Raw genomic sequence first — 18,093 nt, forward strand, 5'->3', positions numbered from 1 at the left:
TCTTAATAACCACATTAAGAGAGGAAAATGAAGACTGCAAAAAGCAACAGGCAGGTGATGGTATTACATTAAAAAGAAACAGAAGCTACACAGTTGATGGTGTTCACATCTGATAGAGAAAAAAGGTGCAGCTGCACCTAGGAGAAAAAGCGAGGGGGACTCTGAAGTTCTATTTTCAGTTGTATTACTGACTTGTATCCTAACAGCCAGGGGACATAAACTGAAATGTAAGCCTGTAAAATGATCTGAAAACACCTGTTCACAGAGGTTGATGTTTTCTCCTGATAAACTTCTGAAATGCTTGGAATCAGAAACACAACTAGGTGGACACAGAGCCCCCGTGACAGACCAACTACCAAATTTCCAATCTGTATATTAAAAAAAAGCTCAAAGTTGAACAGCACTTGTCACTCAAATTGCACTCTACTCTCCCAATCAATTGGGAGTGCTGGGAAGCTCAGCAGCAAAGCATTCCAGTAAAAAACCTCTGTACTGGAGCGGGTTTGAGGTTACGTCCCTTCCTATTGTTCATCAACATGATTTTCATCTTCCTTCACTGTCAGGTTTTCCTTAATAAGAGATGCATAACCCACATGCCAAAAAAGCTTTTAAAACTTACATATTGAATGGAGCTGGATACACTTGCTTTTGGCTCTTGCACTGTGGCATTATAATGTTGTTTACTTTATTAGAAACAGCTTTGTCAATTGTCAGCCTTGGGGGTTTACATGAACACTTGAGAATATACAAACTCCAGCACACACAACTTGAGGTGTGCAGAGTGAACGCCAACACATCCCAAGAGATACCCAAATCTACTCAGAATATGCTTCTATGTCCAATCAAGCTCAAAAGTCCCAAAGCATATCTCAAATAAATTCACGCTCCATAGGGTCAAAACATCCAGCACAAAAAGTTCTATTAGCAAACCACTCCATAACTTCTAACAAATGTAGATACATTTGTTGGCCTCATTTAAGTTTTTCTCCTTTATTGACAGTTTTGATATCCACACAGGAACAGGGCAAAAAAAAAAATATCTCTAAGAAGAAACCGATAGCGTGTCCCATCCTCCTTTTCACAAACAATACAAGATCAGATAATGCAAGGCAGTATATCAAGTGATATAATTGCTAAAACAAATACTAAAGCAAAAGAAGAATTCAGGTTGATGATTTAAACGCTTGTAAATTCGAACCATCATAGAAAGTGCTTATTTAAAGCACTGATTGAAATAATTTCATCCCGGAGGCAGGAGATTGCTCCTGCCCTCAAAGATAAAAATAATACCACCATTAACCTCAGCAACAATTTTCTAATTGCCAAAGATTACAAATCTTTCATGCAGCATTCATCCACAGAGAATTCAATCACTCTACTTTGCCTTCCAAAACCACGACTGTAATAGTAGCTGTAAGACAAGTTCCCTTTTATGAAACAAAACAACCCTCAAACTTCTGTGATGTATTTTATATGAAAGCGTAAAACATTCACTTTGCAAAGTGAAAAAGTCTGTCATATCAAACTGTCTCTAAACCAATGCAACACCTCACATGACTATTTATGTTTGGTGCATAAGCAAAAGGAGGGGCTGCTTGGAGCTCTTGTCTGACATTTCCGTGCCAGTTGGCACTACGACACGAGCAGCTGGTCCCACATTTTGTTCCTTAAACCCTGAGCAATAAGGACTCTCAATATCTGCCAGCAAAGCAATGGACATCAGAAGGAACAAAAAGGGCAAACTCTCCTTTTCAGAGCATCCAGAATTATAAACCGTTCGTGCTTTCAAGAGCCACAAAGAGATGCAGCCAAAATTCACATTCATGCTCTCTGTTTCTCAAATGTGTACAGAGAAATAAATCAATATTCATCCTAAGCTACAGAAGAACCCCTCACACACACACACACACACACACACACACACACACACACCCCTCCCAGGTTTTGGATCTCAAGCAGTATATAAATAGTGCTACACTGTACACTGAAACTGATAGTAGTTCTCCTATGGCTGCCCTATAGTCCTGCTAGGGCTGTGTTATGAACTGTGTCCAGCCTTACAGCAATTAAGGCAACCAACGATGCAAACCCACATGCCATCTTCCATTTCTCCTCACACTCTTGTCTTCCAATCAAAGCTCCTCCTCTCATCACCCTGCCCCATTCTGCTCTTTGGAATAACGAGTCCCTGTGCCTCGTTATTCTAAAGCAGACACTGGATGTTTCCAACTGCATGGGCAGAAAAGACAGCAACAGCCCTTTTTTCAGGCAGGTATTAAACAAACAAAACAACCAACCAACAACTTTCCTCAGTACAGTTCAGAGTTTCCATCACCTGACCAGCCAAGCACATACACATCTCTCTGTGAGAACGCCAGCAGCTGCAACATGGGGTACTGAGCATCAGCTCCCAGTACCAGGAGCCAACACTATTGCTCTTGCATAAGAAGATGTGGTTTCATCTCAATTGCAGGAGAACCTGAGGTGTAACAGGGCAATAAGCAGAAGGGAAACTAAGGAGATCAGCACATTTCATCCTCCATTTCCTCTTAATCCCATACTGATCATAACCAGATTTTTCAATACCTCTGCATCAGTGTGTTTGGAGAACACACATTGCAGGGAAAGTTTAAGCAATTCTTTGGTGGAGTCCATGAGTAGACTACCTGCAAATGAATCAAGTTCCCATTTAAAATGCAAGTTCAAAGAAGTGCAAGTGAGCCATGGAACACATCAGAGAGCACCTTCACTATCAGAAGAAACATTCTGAGCCCTTCAGCAGTTTTCCATCTGGTAGAGAATGAAAAAGTGAAGATATTTATTACATTAAAAGTGTATTGACTGAAAGCAGTACCGTATGACAGTATCAGCTACTGTAGCAGAACTTAAAATGTTTACCTTTAAGGGGGCTTTGGGGACAGGGGAGTGGGGGCAACACCTTTTCAACATTAAGGACAACGAGAAAATTTGCAAGGGATAACATTCCAGCACTGAAAGTAAATGCAAATAAATGTTCCTTTCTCCAGGGGAACTTTGAGGTTTGTCGACATAACGTGCTATGGATAATTGCATTGTGGTTTAGCAGTTAAAACACGTCCTTTGATTGTCTGGCTGGAGATGTCAGCTGCTCACACAGCTGTGAATCAGACAAGGTCGGAGATGATGGGAGCCAGCAATGTTTCAGCATCACAATCAATTTGTACCAGCAGCACTGGTACTCTGCGCTCTGAGGTCTGTCACAGCACCAACCAAGCAGTGGCACTTCATCCTCTCCCACTGGCTGCTTTAGTGCTCAGCAGCTCTGAAGCTGCTCTGCCTGGAGCCTGAGCCTTCCTCCCAGCTCAGTACCAGGTGCAGCCACGTCAGCAGCTTTTCTGGCATTACACTTCTACACAAGTAGAAAGAGGTAGATTTTCTATTTAGATTACTTTATAGGTAGCCATTTATTCTAGACTTAAAAGCTTCACCTTTTTATTTCCTGACTGCAATCAAGGTAGATCACTTATCCCAGACCAGGAACAGCTTCCATATCTAAGCATCAGGCCATAGGGCTTAAATGGGCAGTTACTCAAACCACGATTCACGCACTCTCAGTATTTCCTCTGCACTAACTACCCATTAATACTCTGCAACCTTCAAAACATTTTATCAGCAAAATAATGAAAGAAATTACATTGCTTAAAGGTATATTACTTCCAAATAAAATCATTACAGTTGGCAGTAAATCTTAAACTGCTTTAATAAAGGCACTAGCCCAAGTGTTTAACACCAGCTAAAGGGCTGGAGTGAAAGCACAAAAAAAAAATATAAAGGCACTCTCCAACTTGCTGCAGCTGCTGATGACGCATACAACTCATAACAGCTCTGAGATCACGAGCTGCCTTTCTGTACATCTTTGTCAGCATGGAAACTTCCTTCTGGAAGTATCTGTCTCCTGTTGTCACGTTAACATCAGGGTGAACTGAAACTCTACGCGGCTAATAAAAACAGAAGATCATTAAACCTTCGTGATCTTTTACACTGAAGATCTCCTGGGCAAAGAGATGGCCTTGAGCCAGAGGAACTGGTCTGTCCAGCTGGGCTGGTATCTAAGTAACGGCCAGTGACGAGAATGGTGATCATAACCTGAACATGACCAGGGAGTTGGCAGCTGTCAGGAATTGGTAGTCATAAAGGCTGTTTCTAAGAAAGAACAGCCTCACTCTCATCTGCGCCCTTTTTCAGAAGGTGGTGGCACAGGGAACACATTCCAGAGCTCATTATAGAGGTTTTCATACTGGGGCACAAAGACACTGCTAGGAACACACAGCTCAGTTAAAACAGCGTGAATGTGCCACACGGCACGAGCAGCAGCAGCTCACGTTAGCCTTCATCTCTTGTACCCTGGGGCGCAGGCTGAACACCCCAGCAAAGGCAGCTCCCAGACTTTGTGTGTAATTATAGCAGCTGCTGCCCTTAAACTAGTTTTCAGAACTCTCATCTGAAATCCATGGATTCACAGTGCTTACAGAAAGCAAGCATTCTGTTCCTTTTCCTGGATCTATTAAGAATCTACGATGTGCTCAAAACGAAGAGCAAGCTCTGCGTGTTGAGGTTTGAGGACCTTGGAGCATTAGTGTCAGACAGCTCTGGGACACCTTTCTGGGTCACAAAACATGATGGGACTCATCCAGCAATATATCCTAACTCAGCACAATCAGAGGCTCCTGGAGCCAAGGCAAGGCCTTGTCAGAACATGAGGGCAATGGACGTGCTGTCATTTCCTGCTGGGAAGGTGTGATACGTGTGCCAGGGAAACATGTGCAACAGGTCAGGTGAAGCAGAAGAGCTCTGAAGGGTCCCAAAATCAAGGGGAAAATTAGAGGTGCTCAGGCCTGAGGAACAGAATCACAGCACAGGGCCCACCTGAAGTGCCAGGGCTGCTGCTGTGCTGCTCCAACCAGGGAGAACTGGATTGCAGCAGAACAGAGCATCTGGAGCCTGGAGATTGTTTAAAAAATGAAGCTGCCAAAAGCCAGAAGTCCAGTTTTAAGATACAATTCACACCCTAAATATTTGGATCTCTCTAACAACAAGGAGAGAAGGAAAAATATTACTGTGGTCCAAAAGAGCTACCGAAACATGAAAAAAGTGCACAAAGCTCGAGTGACCTGCTGCTTTTAGTAATCTCATGTGACAAAAGAGTACAAATTTTTAGTCTAACACTCAAAAATACACAGCTCCCTGACCTACAGAACCGACTGTTTCAACATCTCACTGCCCCAAAGCCGCATTTGTTTGTTAAACATCCTGGCTGGACGCTGTGCTAAACAAAGCTAGCTAACGCGCCTTTACCACTGTCTATCAGTACACTAAGTAGCATCAGTAGCACAGATTTGCACACCTTTAAGGCATTCCTCATTACCAAGCCTCCATTTGCCTTTAAATATTGCCTATACACCTAAGGATGTGAGCAGGATGTGGGACTGAGTCAAAAAGCATCAAGCACTCCAGCGAGGGCTGCTTGAGCATTGTTGCTCAGCAGCTGTGAAACACCCATCCCATCTATGGCAAAAGCTGCAGAGCTCTTACTGAGGAGCAGGAGCACACACAAAAACACCTCCTAGGAGTTATTCAAGCTCAGAGAGAAAGTTAAATGACTGCTCATAATCTAAAAGCATCTATGAATCAAAACTGATTTAATTAAAGCAGCTGCCTGTGCACCCAAACATAGAAGCACCGATTCAAGCTAAGTGGGCAGAATACACTGAAAATTAATTGACTTTTCGATTTTTATAAAAATTGAAAAAGATTCAATTCCACACCCGAAGAATAAATACAGTTGTGAGTGACAGTGCTAAGGGCTCTCATTTCCAATTACAAATTTTTGCACCTTTTAAGCAATTATAATCACATTTTTGCAGCTCACATGGGAACACAGACCCCAGAATCAGCCAACTGTAGCTTTCTTGGCAGAAAATCATGGTCCTGCAATACGATATCCAAGAACTGTTCCCTTTCATTGGCGACTATGCCATCCCACTGCTGTTCAACACCACCACCTGAGCTGTGACCTAAGCACGCAGTACAGCAGAAGTTCACTCCCAATCAAACCTCTTACAACTCGTTTGTTGTGGCAGTCCTCAAGGAGACAGCACACAGCAGCAAGCTCAGCCCAGTGAATCAGGGTGGATTCATCATGCTTTCAAGTACCTGTACTTCAAATGCACAGCAGGCTCATTTGCACGCAGCTGGCACTGGGCTGCCTTCTCCAGGCTTTACCTCAGCATTCACTTTTCCATAGGCTCAGACAAAAAGGAAAAGGACTCACCACTATCTTCTGACCTTCTTTTTTTCCCTCCTTGTCTTTGAAAGTTAATCAGTAACCAGAGATCTCTGCTAACAGTTCATGCTGCTGATCTCAAGGTCCCATGACCCACAAAGCTTTAGAAGATTCTGTGCATGGTTGAATACGTAGCCATACATACAGCAAATTCTCTGCCTTCACATTTGAGCTTCCTACACTATGAACAAGGAGTATTTCACACCCTGCAACACTGTATCTGCAGCTCTCTAAACAGCCCTAGCCTGCTTATCCAGGTGGATAAGAACACTTCAGGAGGTTAAGAGAAATAAAAAAAAGCAAGACACTTCTCAGGAGACGGTTACTGAGCTTCTCACTCTGGTGGTCCACATCAGTTTTCAACCTCAAACAAGCACAGGTGGCATTAAGGACCTTAAGGTCCTAATGCTTTCATTTTAAAAGTTGTCACCTCCTAGGGTTGATAACACGATATGCAACATGGCCACAATCATAAAACTGCAGATGGTGAGCTGCTTCATCTTCGACCAATACTGAGATCCCACCTAAAACCGAACACTTAAATATCTCAAAGAAACCCTCAGTAAGTCATAGATAAAATGGTTAAATCCTCCCGGTGAAACGTCCTTTCCTTCTAACTGCTCAGCTTTCAAATTCATAGAATATTATTTTATCATTTATCTGGTTTGTTACTCCTCAGTCCAGACAGCCCCACAGTCAGAAAAATGAACAACAACAAAGCCAACATGCGAGGCATCTTTCAGTTTGATAAAGAAGCTGAGGAGGCGGCAGACAAAAGCTTTCTTCACTTCTGCTTTGATTCTAAGTTACATCACATTCAAGACTCCTTTCACCGGTCTCTCAGTGAGACAACAGGGCAAAACTTTTGTCACTCTTCCTAGCCTGTTTCTTTGCCTCTGCCCACACTGCATTGCAATTACTCAGCCAGCAGGAAAAAGACAACCTGACATTGTATAAAAAGAGCACACTACACACCATACATCAAGTTTCACCTCTAAAACGTTATTCCCCACAGCAAGCAATACAGCAGTGCACCACGTCCTTCGCTGTAATGGTGCATTAATAATAATTGCTGTCTGTTGCTTTCTTAGCAAGTTCGCCACAAAATCTCAGTCAATGACTGCCATTCTATTCAGGATAAAACAGTTAAAATGGAAGAGCACCTGACATAAGAGAAAAGTGGAATTTATGCAAAGAGCTGGCAATACTTAAGCAAAACTTGGATATCCTCATAAACCAGCATTACACAGTAATTTGTGTTACTTGAATCATGCTTCTCTTTCCTTCTACTTCAACCTGATGTGGCAGGAAGTAATTAGCAGGGATGTGTTGCCTTGCATACAGCTGGAAAGAATTAATCTAGCATTTCATTTGTGGCATTGTCCATTTGGAAAACCATTTCTTCCTGCACATACAACAGTTTGTTTCTAGCTCTAGAAATTAGCATTTCCTTCTTTATCTGCTACACAGCAATATTTGATGGGAGCCCAGAGCAAAAATATCATCTTTACGAAGGCTTTGCTACTTCTGCAGGAAAAGTGTTACATGATTATTTTTTTTTTTAAACAAAAAGATACAAATAAGCCATCCAGAAAACAATTCCAAAGGGAGACTTGAAATTTAATATTATGTACTACAGATTAAATAAAACCATTCATTTTGTTATTTCTTTTCTCCCCCCTCTTTTCTATTGAGAACTATGATTCCCGCAGATAAAGAACCGACTTTCTGCCATCTGTTTTTGCTGTGTGCAAAGCATACAGGTCTCGTTTCTGGTTCTAAGTAAAAACTGGGTGGGAGAACAAGCGATGCCCCCAGCCATCAGACACTTATTTTTTGTGGGAGAAAAGGCCACAAAGAACAGCTGGGGATTTTATGAGAAAGACAAATAAGTGACGCTCTTACGCTTTTAAACATTAACTTCAGTAAGGCTTGGAGGAAGATCTACAAGGCCCTTCAGAATGGCAGGCCTCAGAGAAACGCTCACACTTGGCCACAGTGAGAAAATGTTCCCTGGGGAATCGAAACAATTAAGGTAATTGAGCTTTGCACAGATCTAGTATTACAATTCTAACATTTTTATGGATGTAGTTTCAAGCTCCACGACAAAATATATCTGTATGTCTATACGCACACATATACGCATAGGGCACTTCCTTATCCTTTTGCTATGCTGTGTTAGCTTTGGGTTAAAGGAACTGAGTGTGCAATCCAACGTGGACCAAGATACACAGATGATACAAGTTGAAGAAAGAAATCAAATCTTTCTTTAGCAATGCCAGAGTTTAACTGTTGACACTGTATTTCTACTGGTAACAATCTCAGAATACTGTTTAAAAATGAGATGATATTCTTTCAGACTCATTTTGGCTCATCATTTGAGACGGGAACGCCGGGTTTAAACAACAGGGAAGACAACAAAAGACAGAACAAAGTCCCTCCTGTCCAAAGCCTCAGAAAACAAAAGAGCCAGATGTACCAAATTCACAGACCAGAAGTTATATCCCTTGATGAGAAGATGTGGATCAGCTCGTGTTATGTACACATATTCCTACTACTATTCCTCGAAGGCCAAGGAACAGTGATCTGACACGAGTTTGCCAATAAGAGTTGGCACAACTGCATCCCAACCAAAAAAAAAAAGACACAAAAAGGAAAACAAAGTTCAAACACAATCATGATTTTTATGAAATTGACAATTTTCAATATCCAAAGTGCTGCCTTTATTTTTAAACACTGGACACTGCAAAAATAATAATAATAATAATAATAATAAAAAGCATTATCACTTTACAGCTGTGCAAGCAACACAAGAGAAGGTTTATAACTATTTGCCCAAGGCCTGGATTTTCCAGCGAGCACTCACAGGTTTAGAGGGACAGCAGATGCCACCTTTGTGCTCCTGTGTTTGGTCACTGCCCAAGAGCTTCTAGGAAGGATTCAATAGTTGACCTGTGGAAGCAGCTGGATTAAAACCCAAGCACTCCTACTGTATACTACACTCGGCTTTACTTGCATGAAAAACTTCAGTATTCCTCTCCAGCTTCCATTACCCTAACAAAACCCTTAAGATAATTTCATCCCTTGCATAATGGATGCTGGATCTAATGTCATACAAGGAACCTCCTCCTCTTCAGCACTTCTTTGCCGCAGTTATGAAATACATGCTTTCTGCCATACAAAAAGCTAACTGGCAGCACCACAATCCTAAGTAAAGAGGAAACTATAGTTTCAACATTTGTCATCTAAAATAAAGGACATATTACAGCATGAAAGAACACTAATCGCACAGCACAACTGAAAGGAAACCACTATCTAATAAGTTCAGAGGTTAAACACCATGAGTTTCAAAATAACAGTTTTTCTGGATTGCCACTAGGAAGGGGACAAGTACAAAACACAAATATTATTTTGTTAAACCAATATGTAACTCATAAGTGTGGAATTCATTCTCCATGACCTACTTGTCTTCAGAGGAGGGCGAATCACAGAGAAGGCGCACACACAGCCCAGCTCCGAGGCTGAACGCATGCAGGATGCTCCTTTGGAAGCGCTGCTGACGAGCACAGCCCCTGACAGCCCTTTGCCAAAATCAGAGCACACGGCACTCCGTGCTCACAAAAGATGCCTCCAGGGAATTTGTGCTCATCAGCATTATTCTGTGCACGTAGGAGCCACCTTCAACGGCTTTTACTTTAATTAAACCTTACTACTGTAAAGGGCAGAGAGGGCACGAACACATTTACACTACATTGCAACTGAAAGTGGTAATGAAAGAGAAAGCAAATAGAGTACCTTCCTACCTCCCTACTCAGAGACTCTTCCCCCCCACCCACTCCCCCAAAGAGGAAAGGAATCCCCCAGTGTCTCAAGATAACCGCTCGAACCTTACAGGCAAGGACACGTCCGCTCCTCGTCCTGTAATCATCCTCCCCCCCACCCCTTCTCCAGTTGAGCACTTGCCTCTCCTCCGTGCCCATCAAATATCCCGAAGATGGAGGGATGAGTCTTGTTCACCAGGTCGGTGATTACTTCGAACCTGTCCTCCATGTGATCCCTCCGGCCTTGGATGGAATAGACAGCCACGTTGTGGCTCTTGAACTCCCAGGTCTTGGAGAACTCGGCATCCAGCACGTCCAGCCCCCCGAGCCTGTCATTCTGCATGATCTCGGCCACCTTGCCCTTCACCATCTTCACCGCATCCCTGCTGGACTTAACAATGGTTTTCACCTCATCCGTGTGGAAGAAATAACTCCACAGAGCCAGGCTGATGCACAGCAAGAACAGGGTCTCCGGTCTGAGCAAGAAGTAACGCATGATCCGACCCAGCAGAGACAGCAAAGTCATTGTATCCTCTATCATTTATTATCGAGACCGTGTATCCCCACACCATGCAACGCGCTCCCGGCGGACGGGACAGGCTCGAGGCGAGGCAGCGGATCAGTGCATGCTCGGCCGGGGCGCGGCCGGCAGGCGGCCAGCGCCGAGTCCCGCTCCCCGCGGCTCCCCGCTCCGGCCGGCGCCCCGGGGGGGCCGCTCCTCGCCCCGCCGCCGCCGGCACCGCGGCGCCCCGTGCCTCCTGCGGGAAGCGGCCCGGCCCGGCTAGGCGGGGAAGGCTCCGCCGGTGCCGCACACCCCCTGCGGCCGCGGCACCCCTCCGAGCCCGAGCCCGCCGCGGGCAGCCCCTAGGCCGCTGCTCCTCCTCGGGGCCCCGCGGGAGACAGCCGCGCTCCGGCGCTCTCGCAGCTCGCAGCGTCGCGGAGGCAGGGGCTGGCCGCAGCGAGCTGGCGTCTGGCAGGGCCGCCGCCGCCGCGGGTACCTGGCCGCCGTGCCCCCCGCGCCTTGCGCCGTCCCTCCCTCGGGGCGGGGCGCCACCGCCTCCTCCTCGCTCGGCCCCGCCGCCTGCCTACAAGTCCCGGCGGGCGCCGCGCGGGAGGCCAAGCGGATTGGCTGCCGGCGGCGAGAGGGATTGCGGGCGCTGTAGTCCGGCGGGGCTGCGCCCAAGAGAAGCGAGAGCCGGGAGCCTGCAGCCCCGCAGGCATCTCCCAGGGGTGTCTGCGGGTTTCCCGTCACCTCTTGTCTCCCCGCGGGCGTCTCTGCCTGTTCTGGCCCCTCCCGAGTCTCCTCTCCTGCCAGCTCTCTCAGTGCTGTGCGTGCTTTGTTAGCGGGAATAGCGACCAAAAACATCTCTCTTGTGGATTTAACAGCAAGAGGTAGATTCAAGCGAAGATCGATGTCAAGTGATCGGGGGGCAGCAGTGTGATCGACCGCTGGACTCCCCCAGGCTACAGGCACCGGGCTGAGCTGCTCCCAGCCCAGGAGCAGTTGGAGACCCCTCGGCAGCCCCGACTCCACTCAAACCCAGAGAAACAGAGAAACAAGACGGGGCTGTGGCTGTTCTTGAAGCCAGTCGTGGAAGATTACCTTCTACATGTAATAAATGATCTCCAAGATGCACTCACATGCAATTCACTTTTGGGTGAAGAGGAACAGAAGCAGACATTTCCAAATTATCAAGCCAATAGTTGAGGGTGTCTACACAAGGCTAATGAAAAGAATAAAGGAACTCCTGAAAATGTGTATTTTCTTTCTCCGACCCACTTCCAAAAGTTGTTTTTCTGATAACTGCTCAGCAATGGAAATTACAAGCTGTGACTGCGAGCAGAAGTTTGCCGGGATAAAATCAATTCAGCGCGCCGCCTGAGTTGCAAATGAGCGGGAGGGATTTTCAGCCAGCTGGCAGAACGGGGGTCTGAAAACAGACAAAATTCAGCCAGCAACCTCCAAGAGCGTGACAGCTGATATGATAGTCAAACACATAAGAGTGGTGTTGAAAATGAATTAGCAAACCACGAAACCTGTCGGAAATTTTGACTGAACAGTCTGCCTTTGAACCTGCCTTTCTGCCAGAGCTGAGCGTGCCCTCTGAGCCTTCCAACAGCTCCCTCTCTCTAGGCTGCTGGTAATACAGAAATTGTGTGTAAACTCACACAATATATTTTGCTGTCCTTGCAAAGATCATCTTAAGTCAGAATCAAGCTTAATCAGCTTTGATTCTTACATCCAGCTCTGGAAAGCAGGGAAGGTAATAAGAGATGTTGCAAATAACAGTGATACTGCTATAAGATCTCAGAGGTACGTAACTCTTTGTCAGTATTTCAAATGAATACTGAAGTCGTGTCTTCCAGGCCTAAGACTCTCTCTTACCTCCATCTCCCTTCTGCTGCTATCCATGTGAGCTGGGCCAGGAGCTCTTTACCTGAAAGACCAAGATAAGCACTCATCATTTCAGTACTATCATAACTGCAAAGATGTGGGTGCTAACAGCCAACTTTAGGAGGACTTTTGGGAAACATAGAACTAACTGTGACAAACAGGCCAAAAATATGTTGTACCAATTAAATAATAATTTTGCTAACCTTTTGACAACAGCTACGCTGAGGCTTTTCTGTCAGACTGGGTTCTCACTTCACAAACAGATTTTTTGGCGAAACCCCTCAGTTTAAACAAATCCTCATTTCTTTTTTCCTATTTAAATTATGTCTTAGCATGGCTGGGATGCTTGCACTGCAACACCGATCCCTCCACACAGTCAATTTGTCTTTGTATGTGCGACTTTAGAGAGCTAATTTCTTCTTCCTGGCTTTTTGCTGCATGCTACAGCAGCTCCCTTTTGAGTTATTGATTTTACTGGCTGTAAGCCGCATGTGGCTGCTAAGCAAATTTTGCTCTGTAACAACTGTGTTTGCTGTTAATAACAACTTTATTCTTGCTTCTTTTAATTCTATTCAATCTTATATTTAGCAAAAGATAACATGCATCTAAAAATGTGGAGGATAACGCTCACTACAGCCAAATAATTTGATATTTATTTAATCATCATTCTAATGAAACATAACTGTGTGTGTGCCATGAGGGTACAGTGAGCTGTACAAAAGTTGTGCTTCACTGACAGGGGTATGAGGTCAGATGATGGGACTGCCAAGTGAAAGAAAGTGGTTTCATTCCAGACTCTGCACAAAGTGCTCTTCCAGCCACCAGCATGCAGACCCAAACTGTTACTGCAGTTCCTGAGGCCTTGTACTCACACTGTGCAACAGCAGAAGATGCTCCACACCACCTGAAGCACTCCATCAGCACCCTGAGTTTTGTTGCCTATCTTCTGTAGCTTTATATGTCCCCAGTGCTGCAAGAGTTAGAGTTAGTTCCAAAAGCATCTCAGCTTGAAAATGTGATCTGAAACACTCTGTAGCTGCAGAGTGTGCAAAGATTTCACTTCTGAATGGAATGCAGATGCAACAATACAGTGCAGGCAAAATCTTCTGCTAAATAGATGCAAGAGAGCAGCAATTGTTGTTATGATATGGCCATTTCAAAGTCATCCATATAAAAACTGCAGAGAATTTGCTTTCACTCAACTCTTGAAATGGAAGGGACCACCAATTAAACATGAATAATCCAGACACAGATACAAGTCCTATGTGAAGATAGCAGAAGTGCAAAACTGGAGGCTCAGCATAGCACTGAGACAACACTGATCCAGGGTGAGCAAAGGGACTCAGGTGTCTCACTCCATGGCTGAATCCTGCACTGCTTTCTCTACCAAATCTCCCCAGTGCAATACCAGAACTTCATGACCCAAAAACTTTCTTTTCAGTGCTGGAAATCATTAAAAGCTTTGCAAGTATGTGGCATATGCTTTGTGATTGAAAGATTTCACTTTGGTTTTGTTGGGAGTAGAACTCCGGCACTTTTCGTTTGTGAAATGCTTGAAAAGCCATCACTGAGTCAGCTTCACAAATCATAATTATACACCTTATAATGAGTTAGAAAAAACATATCTTGCTCAACAGCTCCTCCTACTGCTTACATGCACCACGTTTGTAAGAAGCCGCATAAAACGATGCTTGTCAGGACAAGCTAAAAATAATAATTTATTTCATTTTCTCTTTATGCAGGCTGAATTCACTGCTCCTTTAACCTCGGCAAGAACAGGGGAGATGTGATTCTGTGTGGTCCATCAGTCTCACTAGATAATTTCACTGGTGTGCATGGTCCAGTTTGATGGAATCTTCCTCTAAAAAATGCTACCAAAATCCAGACAATTTCTGCTTTGTATTGGAGAGGATGCTAAAATTCAGAGTAAGCTTCTGTTCTTTACTGTATTGTGCTGCCTGTTGGAAAAGCCTTCTCAGGATTTTCAGATTCAAACAGTGCTGCTACCATATCCCAGAAGTACACACCAATGTAGTCCATGGCAACTTTCACTGCAGGGTGGAACAAGGAAACTTGTATCAGAATATCCCAAGAAGCACATAGACTCACTTCCCTTTTCTTCTGCTACTATACAAAACTGCAACAGAAACTACAAATGGTCTTTTCTTCATGTCAAGAACAAAACAGCAATGCAGCCAAATATCTCCTGCTTTTTCTTCAGATGTTTTCAAGGAACAAATTTTAGAATACTCAGAATGTTTTTTGCCATGACAGACACAGCTCTCCAGAGGAATAACAGTATAACAACATACGAAACTGTTTTTTGTAAGAGTTTTGATAAGAGGTGAGTAAAGCCGTGGATTTTCAGCCAATGTTTTTTATCCTTCTTTTCAGTTGATATAAATCATATTTTATAATATCGTTCCCAGAGTTTTACACTGCAGCAAATACGAAACTTTACAGGTAGATTCTCCCCTCTCCCTGATAAACCCATGAGAAATCTCATTACAGAAATTTCGCTCATCTTGCATTGCCCTTGAAGGGGAACATTTGCAGACGTGGAATGAAAATAGCAATTTTCCACGCAAGTTGTTCTCTTGTGTTTTCCAAGGCTCTCAGTTCCCAGCGCCCATTGTAGTACATCTTCATGTGTAAAGTCTGATCTTTGTTTACTTCCTGGCAACGTAGTGTGCAGGGTCACAGGATGTGGGGAGACTTCTGAAAAACAGAGTCATGTTTTACCAACGACTTTTATTTAAGCCTAAGATTCTGCTACAAAGTACAGTGCACCGAAGCACAGCACGCACACACAGCAAATTGCTGCGCAAAGGAAGCGCCTCCTGGATATGTTTGGAAGGTTGGAGGTATGCAGGTAAACAGACATAACCCAGATCCAGTGCACCGATGTCAGGGAGAAGTACATCACTTAGTGTAAGTTCTACCTGAAGCTAATATATTGTTTCAAGAAAATAAAAGCAAAAATAAATTGAAAAAGAACAACAAAACAAGTAAACTCAGGAGCCCAGCAGATTAACCTGAAGATGGTCCTGACTGCCAAAGCTGCTGTCTGGAGCAGTTCATTTAAATAGCAGCATAATTTCACATCACTGCTTGGTGAAGATATGTATTTGGACATACTTATGAAGTTTTTGCTGGTGGATTCATGCATCACAAGCGTACTGCTTTCATGAAGAACTCCAAAATATGCAAGCAAAATATAAACAGAAACTAAGCAATTTAGAATCACTTTGAATTAGGTATGAACTGCCAGCCTTCTTATTAAATCTTTCTGAGATTTGAACATGAATTGATAAAAATCAATAACAAAGGAAACCTCATTTTCTTCTTCATTAATTTTTACTTAGTTTAGCAGATGTTTCTTGTCTCATATTGCAGACCATTTAATTTGCGTTAAGCAAGAGACTACAAATTTGATTTACACATTTTAATTCCAAGCTTGCATTTTTAGTACTTTCAGATACATTTATATGCAAAGCATTATGGGTTGCATTCTGAACTAGATCCTTAGTTTAGCCAAGCTAAGCTTGTATCACAACTGGGATGAGAGGGGAACTGAGGTAAGAGACGTCTTTTTTGTCTCACTCTGAAATGAAAATTAACTGTAGGCTGCACTGACTGCACTGTTTAGAACAGATTTCAAGTTGAATCTAGTGCCACAAATCTTCTCGAGGCTGGTTATAGCCATGATCAATCTCAAAGGGGCAGCAGTGATCCAATGCTCACACCTTCCCTTGAGCTTACCCCAGCAGTAAAGCCTTCTAAAAGGCATGACAGAGGTAACTCAGCCTTAGGCTGCCTAACATTTCCTTGGGAAAACCAGCTAAGTTGGCTTTTTGACTGCTTTGTGGTCCCTGAATGGCGTGCAGCAGGCAGTCTGTGCTTTTGTTCCTGGGAATATGAGATCCATTTGGACAGACTGCTGCTCTTTCTTATGGTGCCCTGTGGACAGGTTCCTGTTACTCAGTTTAAACGGCTCACTTATTCACCAAGATTTTAGTTATGAAGATAGATAGAGAAGTAATAAAATAAAAATAGTGGAAAACTGCTGTACTGGGGTACAGAGAATTTAAGACTTTCCCTCTTTTTAAAATTACAGTGGATTTATGCATGCTCACTGCTTGGCATTTGCTTGAGTTAGGTCTGCCAGTAAATAAAGTTGAAGCATTCACATCTCTGGGCTCAGATGGGATTGTAAAAGTGGCGGGTGAAGGAAGAGACACAGACTTTTGTTAAAGGGTCAACACAGAAAACTGAATGAGCACTGCTGATGTCCACAGGATACAGCTATAACCTCCTTCCAAGAGAAATATTAAAGCTCGACGAGAAATTAAAAAAATAGTAGGAAAACAGAACAAAACAAAAACATACAAACAAAAATACAGGAATTAATTGTAACAGAAACTCACAGAAGACTTTGAAGATAACATCAGGTAACAGTGGTCAGATTCTTGAATTGAAATGTCTACGCTGCACTGAATCATACAGGAAAGTCTGGGTTCATAAGAGCTGGGTGCAGTAAAAACACAAATAAGCCTAATCACATCATCTACGCAAGGATACAGTAAGTGTTACCTACTCGACCTGTGAGCCTACAGTGAAAAGCACTTCTTTTTGCTTGTTCTCCATCTTCTTCAAGGCAGTATGCCTAGTAAGATCCAAATGGTATGATTTGTACTAAAATAGCTGTGTGGTGTGATACGTTCAGCTGTCAGAACTGCCTCTCCTTTCTCACTTTGCAAAAAAACCACACACCACAGCACCATCTGCTTCACCACGGTGCAGATTTACTGCAGAGGAGCTGTATTTTAATGGGGAAAATCATTTGACTACAAGAGAATTTTATGACGTTGCTTTAATTTTCTTTTACTGCTTTTTTTATTTTTTTTCCTCCGATTCCCACATCATCCTAGGTTTCCTAAGGCACCAGACTGTGAAGCTGACGCCAGATGGGGAAATGAGTTTCAAACAGCTGCGGGCTTCCCTACTGCTGCTTCCAGCCACTACAGATTCATTTCTGCAGGTGCATATGGGAGAAGCTGGTGACAGCAAGACAATGCTAAATTTAGTTTTCTCCTCTGCAACCTCCATGGGTTTCAGCATTCTCACAGCTCCCAAAATTTGTCACAATCACAGTATCTGTTTAGAGTGAAGAATGACTGGCAGCTGCCTTCAGCAGATGAAAAATAGGCAAACAAAGGATGACAGCACACAGAGAAGGAACAGAATGTATTTACATGGATCCCTTTACAGGAGCCTGTTTGTCAGATGCTACGAACTGCTTTATTTATAGCTAATGACTTCTCCAAAAACATTGTTCTCAGTCGACTTCTACTTTTAAGTTGACAGTCAGGAGACCGACTCTGCAAAGGAAATGAAACAATTTTGAATTTAAAAACGGCGAAAAAAGCATCTTGCTGTATCCTGAGCACATTGTGAAATGTCATATCTCTTGCATTTTTAAGCTTATTATCATTGCTGGTCATTGTTTCTAGAAAGTATTCTTAAGAAAAAAAAGTAAATCTTGTATATGAGAA

At 43.5% G+C, this 18,093-nt stretch overlaps 1 protein-coding gene across 1 annotated transcript in view; it reads right to left on the reverse strand.

Moving 5' to 3' along the window:
* The window catches only part of PPM1L (protein phosphatase, Mg2+/Mn2+ dependent 1L), an 87,969-nt gene extending 77,179 nt beyond the window's left edge, over nt 1–10,790 (reverse strand). Inside the window, exon 1 of the mRNA XM_042881027.1 lies at nt 10,286–10,790. Within this exon, the coding sequence (XP_042736961.1) occupies nt 10,286–10,684 (399 nt within the window). The 5' untranslated portion in view covers nt 10,685–10,790. The remainder of the gene's footprint in view (nt 1–10,285) is intronic.
* Nucleotides 10,791–18,093: the final 7,303 nt, after the last annotated feature.

This window comes from Lagopus leucura, unplaced genomic scaffold (genome assembly GCF_019238085.1).
Source record: "Lagopus leucura isolate 7727_CA_CO unplaced genomic scaffold, USGS_WTPT01 Super-Scaffold_100029, whole genome shotgun sequence".
Taxonomy (NCBI): Eukaryota; Metazoa; Chordata; class Aves; order Galliformes; family Phasianidae; genus Lagopus; species Lagopus leucura.